Source organism: Pan paniscus, chromosome 9 (genome assembly GCF_029289425.2).
Source record: "Pan paniscus chromosome 9, NHGRI_mPanPan1-v2.0_pri, whole genome shotgun sequence".
NCBI lineage: Eukaryota > Metazoa > Chordata > Mammalia > Primates > Hominidae > Pan > Pan paniscus.
The window spans coordinates 58,691,153-58,706,779 of record NC_073258.2 but is presented as its reverse complement, the minus strand read 5'-3'; the positions used below and the strand labels follow the sequence as shown (position 1 = coordinate 58,706,779).

The 15,627-nt window shown below is 51.1% G+C and overlaps 1 protein-coding gene across 1 annotated transcript; it reads right to left on the bottom strand.

Moving 5' to 3' along the window:
• Positions 1-120: 120 nt before the first annotated feature.
• SMTNL1 (smoothelin like 1) lies at positions 121-13,854 on the bottom strand. The gene is made up of 7 exons (XM_003826426.5): positions 6,931-13,854; positions 6,549-6,681; positions 6,385-6,436; positions 4,270-4,425; positions 3,959-4,073; positions 3,654-3,805; positions 121-333 (listed from the first exon to the last, which is right to left on the bottom strand). The coding sequence occupies exons 1-7, from the start codon at positions 7,708-7,710 to the stop codon at positions 189-191; spliced, it is 1,533 nt and encodes a 510-aa protein (XP_003826474.3). The 5' UTR covers positions 7,711-13,854; the 3' UTR covers positions 121-188.
• Positions 13,855-15,627: the final 1,773 nt, after the last annotated feature.

Sequence of the window (15,627 nt, the reverse complement as noted above, 5' to 3'; positions counted from 1 at the left end):
TATGGAGAGAGCACTGAGGGGCCAGACAGGATTTTACAAAAGTACTTTTAATGCAGTTAAAACCAACGCCACACACCCTTGCCTAAGCCCCTGGCTCTGGTGCCTCCATGGAGCAGAAGGGAGCCCCCGGGCCGTGGCTGGTGAGCTGGGCACCCTGCCCATCTCTGCCCACAGAACCAGTCACCTCCTCACTTCTTCTTGGTCTTCACCAGTCCTTTCTGCAAGAGGCTGCGGTACAGTTCCTGGATGTATGTGTAGACGCACTTGGAGTCGGGCACAGCCAACCGCACCATGTCATCCACGTCCAGCAGCTGAGCACAGTCAGCCAGTTTCCTGAGGAATGGGGTGGAATGAGGAGCAGAAGGGCAAAGGTGAAGGATATGGGAGCCAAGCGGATGGGTGCAGGCAGCCCAGCAATGACGAAGCCCATAGGATGGGCTGGGATGTTGGGGCTGGGAGATCATCTAAGCCAATCATCCCATTATATATCTAGATGAGATAACTGAGGCCCCAACAGAGTTAAGACAAACCCAGGCCAGGTGCTGTGGCTTCCTTTAGGTAGGTCACAGGATATAGACAGGTAACCCCAAAGCCAACACCAGTGAATAATTCAATAATGAGTTTTAGGCCAGGCACAGTGGCTCACACCTATAATCCCAGCACTTTGGGAGGCCAAGGCGGGAGGATCCCTTGAGCTCAGTAGTTCGAGACCAGCCTGGACAACCTAGTGAGACCTTTTCAGAGAATGGGAGCTTCTCCAAAAAATAAAAACAAAAATTAAAATAAAAAAAGAATCAAACCCAGCTGGGTCTGATTCCAAGCCCACATTTTCATTGCACTTATTGTCCTCACATGGGAGCAGGACCCTCTGGTCTCTAGTTCTACATTAACCCACCACTTTCACATGCGTATGTATCTGTCCTCTGGAACCGGGGAGCTTCTGTTAGACCAAGCCCCTCAGGAAGAATTTAAAGGGGCCAGGTGCGGTGGCTCATGCCTGTAGTCCCAGCACTTTGGGAGGCTGAAGCAGCTGGATCACCTGAGGTCAGGAGTTTGAGACCAGCCTGGCCAACATGGTGAAATTCCATCTCTACTAAAAATACAAAAATTAGCTGGGCATAGTGGCAGGCACCTGTATTCCCAGTTACTCGGGAGGCTGAGGCATGAGAATCACTCGAACCCAGGAGGTGGAGGTTGCAGTGAGCTGAGATCATACCACTGCACTCCTGCCTGGGCAACAGAGTGACACTCTGTCTCAAAAAAAAAAAAAAAAAGAAAAAAAAAGATAAAGGACAGAAACCAAATCCTAGCCAGAGTCCTGGCTTGCAGCTGCAGCATCTCCAGGATCATCACTCATTCAGTCTCTATGTACTTATCAGGAGCCTATTATGTGCCAGGCCCTCTTCCAGGCTCTGAGAGTTCATCAGTGAATAAAACCAAAACTTCTGCACTCTCATGGCATGGAAATTCTTGTGGCAGGAGACAGTAAGCAACACACAAAGTAGATGGTACATCAGATGGTGAGAGGTGCTAAGGAGGAAAATAAGGCAGGAAGGGAGACAGGGTATGTTCTTATGTTGGAGGAGATCTGGTATTTTTTATTTATTTTTAATGTATTTATTTATTTATTTTTGAGATGGAGTCTTGCTCTGTTGCCCAGGCTGGAATGCAGTGGCATGATTTCGGCTCACTGCAACCTCTGCTTCCCGGATTCAAGCGATTCTCCTGCCTCAGCCTTCCAAGTAGCTGGGATTACAGGTGTGTGCCACCACGCCCAGCTAATTTTTGTATTTTTAGTAGAGACAAGGTTTCGCCATGTTGGCCAGGCTGATCTTGAACTCCTGACCTCAAGTGATCCCTACGCCTCGGTCTCCTAAAGTGCTAGGATTACAGGTGTGAGCTACTGCACCCAGCTGTGGTATTTTTTAATAAGGTGCTCAGGGTAGGCCTCTTAGAGTAAGTCATGTGCACATCTGGGGAAAGGAGTCCAGGCAGAGGAAACAGCAGGTGCAAGGGTCCCGAGGCAGGAATGCTTGGTGTGTTTCAGGAGCTGCTGGCACTTAGCAACAAGTCCTCTTTTTCTAACTTTGCAGCTGCCCTTTGGGGCTCTGTGACACCACTGGCTTTGCTGAGGCCGATAATCTGAGCTAATCAGTATTGGGACCTCATGCCCACCTCATGCTTTATCAGGTGCTTCCCCTTGGACATTCTCACAGACTCCTCCCCTCCATCCTCAGCCAGCAGAAGAGGAAGCGGAGACTCAGAGTGTTTTGGTGGTTTGCCCAAGGCCAAAGTGAGCAACACAACCCCGGGGGCCTGTCTGACACCTCTGGCACCCTTACTCTGAAGCTGGGTCTCAGCAGTCCCTGCCTACCAAAGCCAGCCATAGGTGCTGGCATAGGAGAAACCAGGGCCCCAGAGGAAATCCTCCCTTGGGGCTGAGACTGCAGGGCCAAAATCCACGCCAGACTGGGAGCTGTGGGAAGGACACACACTGGAGGATTTTGGAGAATGGGACAAGCTCCCTGCAACCAATGCAGTGCCCCATGGTTTTGGGTTAGGGTGCTGTCCCTCTACGTGGGAGAGGCAAAACCTTCATTCCTATTGAGCCTGGGGAGTGGGTGGGGAAGGGCTCCGCCACTGGGGGCTTCAGCATTGGCCACTCCCTCCCCTCATCCCCGGACTCCATGGGAATCGGAGGAGAGTTCTGGAACGGGCAGTGGGGTGTGATGGCTGTGGCAGACACTCTTTCCTCTTCACACTTAATCTTCACAACAAGCCCTGTAATGTGGGGCCTCTAGAGAGGTTAAGCCAGCTGGCGAGGGTCACAGAGCTAGGGAGAAGCAGGCAGGATTCAAACCCAGGCACCTCAGCTTCTATTCTCCTCTCTCCTTCTCCACACATCCCCACGACCTCCTGGGCTTTCAGCTGCCTGATGCCTCCTGTCGGCCTGTCTTTGTCATCTGATGACTCCTCCCACCTTCCAGTGGCTCTGCCTGACTCAGAACCAGAGTCCAGGCAGCTGCAGGAGCAGGACAGTTGGTTCACAGCCTGCAGGTCAGGAGCACTTGGTGAGAGCAGAGCTGCTTGCCCTTCTGATATTCACTTAGAGCTGTAAGTCCAGACTGCAAGTTTCCCTTTCATTTTTTAAAATTGTAATTTTTTTTTTTTAAAGACAAAGTTTTGCTCTGTCACCCAAGCTGGAGTGCAGTGACTCAGTCATGGCTCACTGCAGCCTTGACTTCCTGAGCCCAAGTGATCCTCCCATCTCAGCCTCCCCAATAGCTGGGACCACAGGTATCCACCACCATGCCCAGCTAATTTTTTGGTTTTTTGTAGAGATGGGGGTCTCACTATGTTGCCCAGGCTGGTCTTGAACTCCTGGCCTCAAGCGATTCTCCTGCCTCGGCCTGCCAGAGTGCTGGGATTATACAAGTGAGCCACTGCGCTTGACTCAAGCAGAGATTTTTGTCTTTTTCACCCACTGCTGTATCCCCAGGGCCTGAAACAGTGCCTGGCCCTCAAAAAATGTCTGTTGGATACATGAATGTGTGGCACCAGCATCGGTGTAACTGCCTCACTACTCAACCCCTGTGAATCCAGTCCTTGCCTAGGCTCCCATTCAGCTCTGCCAGCCCATGGCTGTGGCTTACTCTGCTGTGGAGAAGGCCAGGGTGAAGTTGTGCCGGCGCTTTGCGGGATCCAGCTCTGCGTAGTCAAAGGCGTCAGGGAAGAACTTGTGGATGAGGGCACAGAAGGCCATACCACTGCTCCAGCTCGAGGAGAAGTTCTGGATGTCCACGTGCTATGGCAGGCAGGGCACAGAGGAGGCCTCAGTGAGGCTCAGCCAGATGGCCTGGACTTGGCCCCCTTCCCACCCTCCCACCCTTTGGGGTTTGCACCACTTGGACCCTCCCTGGACCCCTGCCCCACCCACGCAGCTCTGCCCCATGCCCACCTCGTATTTTTTTGTCATGGCTCGGCACCACTCCAACAGCATGTTCTTGACACCACCAATGGCTGCCCCGGCTGCCTTAGTGTTCCGGAACAAGGCCGTGGGGCCGGAAGCTGCCCTGTGAGGGGAGAGGGGTGCAAGGCCAAGCCAGAGAGGCAGGAGGCCATGAAGGGCCCCACTGGGAGGATCCCCAGCCCCCAGGTGTCAGTCCTCCTGCCTTGGCCTGGGCTGTTCCCACTGCCCCTGAGGCCACCCTCCCACCAACCCAGGGTTCTTACGGGAAAGCCCAGCCCAGCCCCTGGCCTGTGTCCTACCCGCCAAACTTGTCCACGATGGCTTTGCGGTTCTGTGCCCGGGGCCCCCGGGGCCGAGCAGGGGCTGATACCCTGCGCTCTGGTGCCTTCTCCTTCTTCTCCCCTGAGGGAGGGGACTCAGGGGGACTCTGGGGCACGTCGCTGGGTGAAGACTCACTATGTGGAGAAGTCCAAAGACGTGTGAGAGAGGCTGGGACTAGCACTGCAGGACACAGGGAGGGGGCTGTGGGGCTGGAGGGTGGGCGGCACTGCAGTCTAAGGGGGTGTGTGCAGCTGTGCCCAGCACTGGGAGGACATTGAGAAGGAATCGTGAGTCTCAGTCTAACTTGGGGGAGAATGTGGTCTGGTGAGGACATGTGGGTAGAGCTAGGACACCTCTGAGGTCTGACCTGAGTTTGGAACCTGGCTTTGCTTCTCTTTTTTTTTTTGAGATGGAGCTTTGCTCTTGCTGCCCAGGCTGGAGTGCAGTGGCGTGATCTTGGCTCATTGCAACCTCCGCCTCCCGGGTTCAAGCGATTCTCCTGCCTCAGCCTCCTGAGTAGCTGGGATTACAGGCGCCCGCCACCACACACAGCTAATTTTTGTATTATTAGTAGAGATGGGATTGCACCATGTTGGCCAGGCTGGTCTCAAACTCCTGACCTCAGGTGATCTACCCGCCTCAGCCTCCCAAAGTGCTGGGATTATAGGTGTGAGCCACTGTGCTTGGCATGGCTTTGCCTCTTATTTGCTGTGTGATCTTGGGACTGTCACATTGTTTGAGCCTTAGCTTCCTCATCTGTAAAATGAGGACAAGAATACCTACCTGCCCTACGTAAGAAGGTGAATGTAAAGCATCCAGCTGTGCCTGCTGGGTGACTATTCACTGGTTATCTTTCCCTAAGAAAGGGACAAGGAGGCCGGGCACAGTGGCTCATGCCTGTAATCCCAGCACTTTGGGAGGCCAAGGTGGGTGGATCACCTGAGGTCAGGAGTTCAAAACCAGCCTGGCCAACATGGTGAAACCCCGCCTCTAGTAAAAATACAAAAATTAGCCAGGCGTGGTGGCACACACATATAATCCCAGCTACTTGGAAGGCTGAGGCAGGAGAATCGCTTGAACCCGGGAGGCAGAGGTTGCAGTGACCTGAGATCACACTATTGCACTCCAGCCTGGGCGACAGAGCAAGACTCCATCTCAAAAAAAAAAAAAAAAAATGGGGGGAGGACAAGGAGGCAGATTTCAGTTCCAGATAATCCTTCTAATGACTGAAGTTGTGCAATGGCAAGCATAAGCCTCTTATTTTATCCAGCACCTGCCACGGACCAGGCACTGGGCTAAAGTGCTTTGCACTTGTTACTCATTGAAGCCTGAGAATAATCCTACGAGGTAGATACAATTGCTATGCCCACTTCACAGATGAGAAGAGGTTCAGTGACATGGCCAAGGTCACACAGCTGGTACATGGCAGAACCATTGTCCCAACTCAGGCTTTCTGATCATGCTTTTTGGAAGACTGGCACCATGGAAACATGTTCAGCTGAAAGATAAGGAGCTCCTGTGAAGTGTCAGGGATGCCATAGGGCAGACTTCAGCCATGGCATGGGAAGTGGACCAGGTATCCTTCGCGCTCCTTTCTGCCTCTGGTTTTTTGTTGTTGCTGTTGTTGTTGTTTTGAGAGGGAGTCTTGCTCTGTCGCCCAGGCTGCAGTGCAATGGCGCGATCTCGGCTCACTGCAACCTCCACCTCCCGGGTTCAAGTAATTATCCTGCCTCAGCCTCCCGAGTAGATGGGATTACAGGTGCCCACCACCACGCTCAGCTAATTTTTGTATTTTTGGTAGAGACGGGGTTTCACCATGTTGGCCAGGCTGGTCTCAAACTCATGACCTCAGGTAATCCACCCACCTCGGCCTCCAAGAGTGCCGGGATTACAGGCGTGAGCCACTGCAGCCGACCATGCCTCTGGCTTCTTTTGTTTCCTGGGCTCTGCCCTGGGATAGGAAGCTGAATGCCAGGAATCCTCGAATATCTTGAAATCAGGTGCTGGGGGAGCCCAGACTGAGTTGATGGTGGACGCTGAGGGAAGCAGGAGGTAGGGGGAATTGGAGCTGGAGCCCCAGAGTTTGACATTACCTGGCTGAAGGACTGGTCTGTCCGGAAGCTACAGAGTCTGGACCCAGCCCATCTGGAGGAAAGTGAAAGGAGGGAGGGAAGCTGGGGCTATCCATGATATGCTTCTTGCGCCCCTCCCCCAGGTGGCCTCTGCAGCATCCCATGGGCTCTGGGCTCTCACTCACCTGTGCTGAGGTTGTGCCCCTCCCCAGTGGGGCTCTCAGGCCACTCCTCTGGGGAGCTGGGAATCACCCCTGCCCCTCCCTCTGGCTCTTTTTCCACGTCCTGCTCCTGCTCTTCGCTGGGACTGCCTGGCTCCTGGAATGAGCATGATCTGCGTGAGCTCATGGTCACACAGCACCTGCCCTGGCTTCATGAGGACTTCAGAAAGTTCTGAAAGGCAGCCTGGGACTACGGTGCTGCACTCCTTGTCCCCCCTCCCCCACCCTGGGCTCTGGAAATCATCAGGAGGAAGACTGGACTTTCCCAACTGACTGAAGCAGAGGGGGCTTGCTTCCAGAAGCAGGAGACGACAGAGCCTCCTTGCTCCTTTCCTGCCTCACTCACTGCCTCCTCCGCCTCCTCCACCTCCTCTTTTGCATCAGCCTCCTCTTTTGCACCATGTTTGGCCTCCTCTTTCCCATCGGGCTCCTTGGGTTCAGCCTTAGCCTCATCCTCCACAACAGCCTTCCGCGATTCAGCCTTGGCCTCTTCATCAGTAGCCTTCTCCTTGGGTTCAGTGCTGCACTCTTTCCTCTGGCCTGTCTCCTCCTGAGAGGCTGTCTTGGCCTCCTCCTCCTCAACTGTTGCCTTAGGTTCAGGCTTGTCTCTGTCATTGGCATCGGCTTTCTGCCCAGATTCAGGTTTGGCCTCTTTCTCCTCAGCCTTCTGCTTCTCAGAGGCCAGCGTGCTCTCCTTTTCCTCAGCCTCTTTGGGTTCAGATTTGGTCTCTTCTTTCCTGCCAGTCATCTCCTGAGAACCCACAGTGGTCTCTTCCTTCTCACCATCCTCCTTTTTAAGTTCAGCCTCAGCATCCTCTTTCCCACCAGCCTCCCTCTGAGATTCCACTTTGACCTCATCTAATCCATTTACTTCCCCCTGGAGTTCCGCTGACATGCCATCCTCGGCTGGTGCCTTTTCCTGCTTTCCTGACTCAGTGGGAGGCCCCTCATTGATGGCCTTTCCAGCTGTGCCTTTGGTCTCCTCTGCAGGGGCTCCACCTCCTGACATCTCAGGGTTGTCCGCAACTGGGGAGACGGTGGTCCCATCCTCAGAGGGCTTCCCTTCCTTCTGCTCCATCTCTGGAAAGAGAAGACAAGCAGACCTGGTCATGCCCCAGCCCAGCATGAGGTGAAGACCCCACCCTCAGAGAGCTCTGGCCTGGGAGTCAGGAAGTCCGTGGTTCAGTCTTGGCTCCTACTTGGACATGGGGCCCAATCACGAAGGAGAGAGAAGTGCTTCCCCAAAGCTGGGATGGTTGGGCTACATTGACATGATGTTGGATGGTGTTCACCTGATGCCCCTCGGTAGGTTCTGGCTTTGGCTTTAAAGAACATTGAATCACATAATGCCGTTTCAGTCATGTTGCCTCTTTTTGATTAAGCCACTGAGGTGGTCACAATTTTATTGTATTATTTATTTTTTGAGACAGGGTCTCGCTCTGTCATCCAGGCTGGAGTGCAGGAGCACAATCTCAGGTCACTGCAACCTCTGCCTCCTGGGGTCAGGTGATCCTCCAACCTCAGCCTCCTGAGTAGCTGGGACTACAGGTGCTCACCACCACACCTGGCTAATTTGTGTGTGTGTGTGGTTTTTTTTTTGTTTTTTTTTTTTTTGTTTTTTTTTTTTTTGTAGAGATGGGGTTTTGCCATGTTGCCCAGGCTGGTCTCAAACTCCTGAGCTCAAGCAATCCACCTGCCTCGGCCTCCCAAGGTTCTGGGATTGCAGGCATGAGCAGCGCCTGGTCACAATTTTATACTGGCATCCTAGAACACCTATGGAACAATTACTACTCTCCCTTGAGAGCCTAGGCAAGCAGAAGTATCTAGATAGAATTGAATAACACCATTTTGTTTCCATTGTATTTATTTTTACAGTTACTTTCTATCTCTGGTAAGTGATATTGAGTTTCCATTTCCAACAGTGATACAGTGTCTTTTAAAAATACATTTACTGAACTTAAAAATAAGTTGATTCAAAGGAAGTAATTCAGGAAACTGGAATATAGGCGGTGCAGATGTAGCAAAATTATAGAGGTGGTGTATAAAAATGGCTGAAATTTGGGAACCCCAGGGCCAACTGGTCTCTGGAGCTTTGCCAGCTCTGCCAGCCTGTGGTTTTTGGAAAAGGTGGGCCTAGGCAAGGAAGCGTTTCCTTGAGTGAAGAATGGAGCCGTACTCTCCCTGGCCTCTGCTGGGCAATCTGACTCTCCAACTGCCCCCGGGAGCATGGGGGTAGATTATGACATCTTAACTCGGAGTTTCCTATTTAAGTACTGTATATACTGGAGGATCTACAAAAACAGGTGTGTGGGGGCCCTGGGTTAGCTCCTTCATGCTCCTGCCCTTCTTGGGGGGTGTAGTTACAAAGAAAACAATCCCCAAATAGGGCTCAGGGCATGACTCAGGCAGTAAGAAAAGTGGACACTCCTGTCACACACTAAAAATACCCCCTGCCCTTGGCAGTACCATCTTTCTCAGTGATAGTACCAAGGGCACCTGGGTAATTGCGCAGAGGACAGGAGGCAAGAAGACAGGGACAGGGCTCTGTTCCCACCACCCACTGGGGTCTTACCCAGAGTCCTGGGGTTCCTGAATTCGATGCCCTCACTATTTCGTAAAAGTAGGCTGGGATTTGTAAAGATGCTCACACTGTCCTCTGATTCCTGCTAGAGCCCCTTCCTGGTTCAGCGGCTCCAGCAATGTCTTAAAGTAAGAGGGAAGATGACGCCGGGCATGGTGGCTCACACCTGTAATCCCAGCACTTTGGGAGCCCGTAGCGGGCAGATCACAAGGTCAGGAGTTCGAGACCAGCCTGGCCAATATGGTGAAACCCCATCTCTACTACAAATACAAAAATTAGCTGGGTGTGGTGGCAGACACCTGTAATCCCAGCTACTTGGGAGGCTGAGGCAGGAGAATTGCTTGAACCCGGGAGGTGGAGGTTGCAGTGAGCAGAGATCGCGTCACTGCACTCCAGCCTGGGCAACAAAGCGAGACTCCGTCTCAAAAAAAAAAAAAAAAAAAAAAGAGGGAAGATGAGCCAGGGGGATGGACGCACATCAGCAGAGATGCCGGGAGCTGTGAAGTTGTGGAGCTGGCTGTGACCTGCATCTTCCAGTCCCCACTGAGAACTGAGCAAGTCGTTTTCCCTCTCTGGGCCTCAGTTTCCACTGACAATGATGGGGTTCATCTGGATCAGGTTCTCCACACTGTGTTCTGTGGAAAACTAGGGTCTCCTGTGACATGGATAGGGTTTTCTGTGGGGTTGGGAGAAAGGATATTCTCTGGCTAAGGTTGCTCTACAAAAAAGCCTACTCTTCACCCTCTTAGAGATATACAGTTTCAGCCAGGCGCAGTGGCTCATGCCTATAATCTTAGCATTTTGGGAAGCCTAGGTGGGAGGATTACTTCGGCCCAAGAGTTCAAGACCAGCCTAGGCAACATATTAAATTCTGTCTCTATAGTAAAGAAAATTAAATTAAACAAAACAAAACAAAACAAAAACAGATATATAACTTCATTAGCATTTAAATAGATTTTAGAAACCAGATAGTCAAGAAACCTAAACCTTGCTTAAACTTCATTTAACTCACTTTTTTCCAAACCTATTTGACCATGACTTTTTTTTTTCCTCCCTTTGTTTTCTTTTCTTTTTGCTTTGTTTTTCCTGAGGAGCATCTACCACTCTCTCTAGCAGCAGAAGAAAGCATGGCAAATGCTGGTCTAACACAATCCCTTCCCCTCTTTCTCTCTGCTCTTGTTTGGAAGGTGACATGGACTAGCGGTGAAAATCATTGATTCTGGTGTCTTCCTGTGATGGGATCTCAGCTCCCATGGGTTACTAACTGTGTTAACCTTGAGCAAGCTGTCCATCCTCTCTGTGTTTTGATTTCTGCAGACAACAATAGGTCCCATCCCACAGGGATGGTGGAGGATTAAGAAAGCCCATGCTTAGAAAATATCTGGAGCCAGACGTGGAGGCACATGCCTGTGGTCCCAGCTACTCAAGAGGCTGAGGCAGGAGGATCACCTGAGGCCAGGAGGTCAAGCAGTGCACTATAATGATGCCTATGAATAGCCACTACACTCCAGCCTGGGCAACAAAGTGAGACCTCAGCTCTTAAAAAAACAAAACAAAACAGGATTCAGAGGCATGCTTGGCATGAATGAGTACTCAGCACCCATCAGCTCATATGGTGTGGTTTGGCTGTGCCCAGCCCTGTGCCAGGGCAAGGTCCTGACCCAGACTTGAGGGCATTTATCAGTGAGTCAAGGCAGAGAGAACTGAATGCCAGTAGGATGATAACAAGCCCTTTTTATACCTCAAAGTATGACAGTATTTGGCTAAGACATAGCTGAGTGCTCCAGTCATCTTTTATTTTTAAGAGACAGGGTCTTACTCTGTTGCCCAGGCTGGAGTGCAGTGGCTCAATCATAGCTCACTGTGACCTCTACCTCCTGGACTCAACGGATCTTCCCACCTCAGCCTCCTGTGGAGCTGTGACCACAGGTGTGCGCCATCACACCTGGCTAATTTTTTGTTTTTTGTTTTTTTTACAGAGATGGGGTCTCGCTATGTTTCCCAGGCTGGTCTCAAACTCTTGGCCTCAAGTGAGCCTCCTGCCTCAGCCTCCTAAAGTGCTGGGTTTATAGGTATGAGCCACTGAGACTGGCTGCTCTAACCATCTTTCCTTCTGTCTACACGCTGCATACTTAGGGTGGTGGAGGGGAAGGGTAGGTGCACGCACACGCACACACACCTCGGCTATCCTGCGTGTTTATCACCTCAGCTTTCCACCCTCCAGGCTTGTCACAAATAGAAAAGGAGTGAAGATGCTCAGAATGCTGAGAAACCAGGACGCCACCACCCACCGCCAGCATTCACAGCCCTACAGCAGTTTACAGCTTATGCTGCGGGGGCCCTGCTTTCTCTTGGTCATTTCTTGCTCCGACCCTTCAGAATAGGTTATTGGCCCCATTAGAGAGCCAATGGGAATTTCAGGCTCAGGGAGTTGAAGTCCCTTGACTAAAGTTATAGGACAAATGGCCTGGCCCTATCTAGAATCCAAGTATCCCAACTTCCACTCCAGAGCTCACACCAAATATATGCTCCCACTAGCTCCTCAGCCCAGTGTCCCTCCAAAGGCCCTGGCCCAGAGTGGGGGCACCCCACCAGTTGGGAAGGGCAGTCAGATTCAGCCGAGGAGTTCCTCCCTCTTTCTTCTAGGTGCACAGTAGGCCCTTCATGAAAGTTTCTCTGCCCCCACCTTCCTTTCTTACTCTCTCCTTTCCTTCCTCCTTCCTTCCCCAGGAAGTCTCCAAACCATCCCTGTTTTGTATCCAAAGCAGCACTGCAGATATCTCCCCTCCCTCTCTCTTCCTGTTTCTTCTGGCAGACCAGGAGGAAAGGGACCCAGGAGCCCAAGATCCAAACCCCAGTAGTATAAACACTGGATGTTCTGTGATGCGTCTGCCACCCACTGCAGCCTCATCTGTCATCTGGTTGTCCTAAGGCTTCCACCTTCCCCACTCAGCCAGGGGCCCTCCCTTGGAGAGGCCGACCTCAATTGCTTAGACTAGGGGTATCCAATCTTTTGGCTTCCTTGGGCCACACTGGTAGAAGTAGAAGTGTCTTGGGCCACATGTAAAATACGTTGACACTAATGATAGTGGATGAGCTAAAACAAAAATTGCAAAAAAAAAAAAAAAATCTCATAATGTTTTAAGAAAGTTTATGAATTCATGTTGGGCCACATTCAAAGCCATCCTGGGCCACAGGTAGCCTGTGGGCTGGACAGGCTTGGCTTAGACAGTCTACCCCCCAACCCAGTTTGACTCTTGAGACTCCCAAGGTCCCCTCCCCTGCTCTGTGGCCTCCTCGTGGATGGCCACTTGCAGTCTGCTCTGTGGGTGCTCTGGTGCAGGGCTGAGACCCCAGGCATCTAAAGACAGTAGACATTGTGGTGGAGAGAATTAGAAAGGAGCCTGGATTTCTCCAACTGGGGGGCCCTCCTGGGAGGCTCTGGCCCTTGGACAGTGGGAGTGAGAATTGGCAGATGGGGAGGGACCCTTAGAAAGGGTCCCAGGGCTTCTCCTACCTGTGGGGCTTCTGCCTGTGGCTCGGGAGCTGTCTCTTTCCTCCAGCTGAGTGGCCTCACTCCCAGGCTGCCTTTAAGCCCCAGTGGCCTCTAGCCCCCAGCTCTTTGGTCCCGCCTCCCCCCTTCCTCTCCCTCTTCCACCCCACCCCCACTTCAAGAGGCTTGGGCTGCCTGAAGAGCATTGTTTACTGGCCTGTTGGTACAACACTTTACCCTAGACTGGGAGGCTCGGATTTCCCGTGGAAGATCTGACAGGTGGCACCTTTCAATCACGGCACGTCCCTCCCGCCCTGAGCCTGGCAGCATCCGTCCTGTGGTCATCTTTCTCCCCAATGGACTCTCCTAACCCTAGGGACCTTGACAACCATCTTCAGGACCCATTTGGAGCATGGCCCTGGCCTCCACTGCTCATCCAGAGCCCAGGCGAGGCCTCTTGTGCTCCCTTCACACCCGCCCCGCCACGTTCCTTACATAGCCCCTTTCCCTCATCCTCAGACAAAAACAGCTGCTTAAGGCTGGGCTAAGGAGGGGGCGAGTAGGGCAGCTGCCAACACAGGGGATGTGTCTTGGGGCTCACAGTTGACTGAGAGATTTGGAGGGGGAGGGGCAGAGAGGGCAAAAGTGATGGGACAAGCTGACGGATCACTGGACGGAGCCTGGAAAATACAAAACTCCTGAGTTCTATTTTGAGCGGAAGTGACAGGTACACAGTAGGCTCTGAACACATTTTTATACTGAACTGACATTTTGCTAAGAAAAAAACAAAACAAGCCTGGGCATGGTGGCTCCTGCCTGTAATCCCAGCACTTTGGGCAGCCGAGGCGGGTGGATTGCTTGAAGCCAGGAGTTCAAGAACAGCATGGTCAACAGGGTGAAACCCTGTCTCTACTAAAAATACAAAAATTGGCTGGGCTTGGTGGCGCATGCCTGTAATCTCAGCTACTTGGGAGGCTGAGGCACGAGAACCGCTTGAACCTGGGAGGCAGAGGTTGCAGCAAGTCACTGCACTCCAGCTTGGGTGACAGAGACTCCATCTCAAAAAAAAGTCTTCACTTTCTCTGTGTGTTTTACAATCTAAGAAAGGCACTACTTTTGGAGAATGGGTGCAGAGGACACTCCTACGAAGCTTGGGACCCCCCCCAGTCCTCCTACCCCAAGCCCCACCACTGGGCCACACTGGCCTCCTTCCTATTCCTTAAATAAATCCATCCCTTTTCAGACTCAGGACTGGTTTTTCCTTCTACTCTTTGTAAGACTGCCTCCCTCTCATTCTTCTGGATTTAGCTGAAATTTCATTCCCTCAGAGAGGTTTTCCATGACCTTCAATTCCTCTCTATCATTTCAGCAGTTTTTATTGTCCTCATAATACTAAATCTAAAATTACCTTATTCATTTCCTTATTATCTGACTCTCTTACTAGGCTTTAAGCTCCATGAGGGCAGGGATTTTATCTACTATACTCATGGCTGTATGCCTAGAGCCTAGCAGAATTTCCTGGCTCATATTAGGTACTTGATAAATACATACCGAATGAAATAACTAATTAATTAACAGAAATATGACAGGAACTTGGAGGTCTTGCCCGGGATGATCTGAAAGAGAGATCTTTCTGTGCATCTAGGTTTGGGTACTAGTCATGAAATAGTCCAATATTAATGGTTGCCAGCCAGCTCTAGTAATACTTGAAAGCCGGCTGGGATTATAGGCATGAGCCACCATGCCCAGAGTATTTTGCTGTTTTCAATATCTAATGACAGTAGGATAAGAGAAATGAATTTAAACAAAAAACCAGCAAGCCAGAGAGAGATGTGGAAAAACTCGCCAATCTTGGGCAGATATACTCTGGATGGGTGCTGTTTTGAGAATAAAGTGAAGAAGCATGGATAGAAGTGGGGAGAGCAGTCAGGAGACAAACTCAGTGACCCTGGTGCAGGATGGTGGTGGCTTGGACCACAGTATCAGCCATGGAGGTAAGAAGAAGTGATGGGAAACAGTAATAGTGCAGACAGTGAATAAGCCAGGGCCAGCTTTTTCTTCAAGTGAATAGAATGACGTAAGCCATTTCATCACAAGGGAGGTTACAGGAAACCTCTGTTTTTGTTTTCTCTGCACCTCTCATGAGTGGTCAGGGACCACTTGAAGTGATTCTAGATGAAAACTCTGCATCTCTTCTTCTGGGGCTGGGGTCCCACCCAAAGGACAATACTGACCCACGATGAATGACAAATATACAACTCGCCTTTGCAAGGTTGGGAAGGGGTAGAATGCAGGGTAGAATGAAGAGCCAGAGTTTCAGCATGGTGTTGACAGAGATCAGTAGCTTTGGATGACATATCTGGAGTCTAAGGATATCTTCAAAGTCTGAGGCTATCTAAACTGTCTTCTACAAGAAGCAATTCAACTGGGACCATTGGAGATTCCTACCTGTAGGTCCCCATATAGAGGAAAGACACAGTCTCATAGTAAATAATCATAATAACAATAGCATCATCATCAATAAGAGCAATGGTTTTCCAGAGGCTGAGCAGCTGGGGAGATGGAGAGTTGCTGTTCAATGGGTATAAAATTTCAGTTATACAAGATGAATAAGTTCTAGAAATCTGTGTACAATATGGTACATATAGTTAACAATACTATTTTGTGCACTTAAAAATTTGTTGGCCGGGCGCGGTGTATAAAGCACTTTGGGAGGCCAAGGCAGGTGGATCATGAGGTCAGGAGACTGAGACCATCCTGGCCAACATGGTGAAACCCCATCTCTACTAAAAACACAAAAATTAGCTGGGTGTGGTGGCATGCGCCTGTAGTCCCAGCTACTTGGGAGGCTGAGTCAGGAGAATCCCTTGAACCTGGGAGGCAGAGGCTGTAGTGAGCGGAGATCGTGCCACTATCCTCCAGTCTGGTGACAGAGCGAGACTCCGTTTAAAAAAAAAAATTGTTAAGCA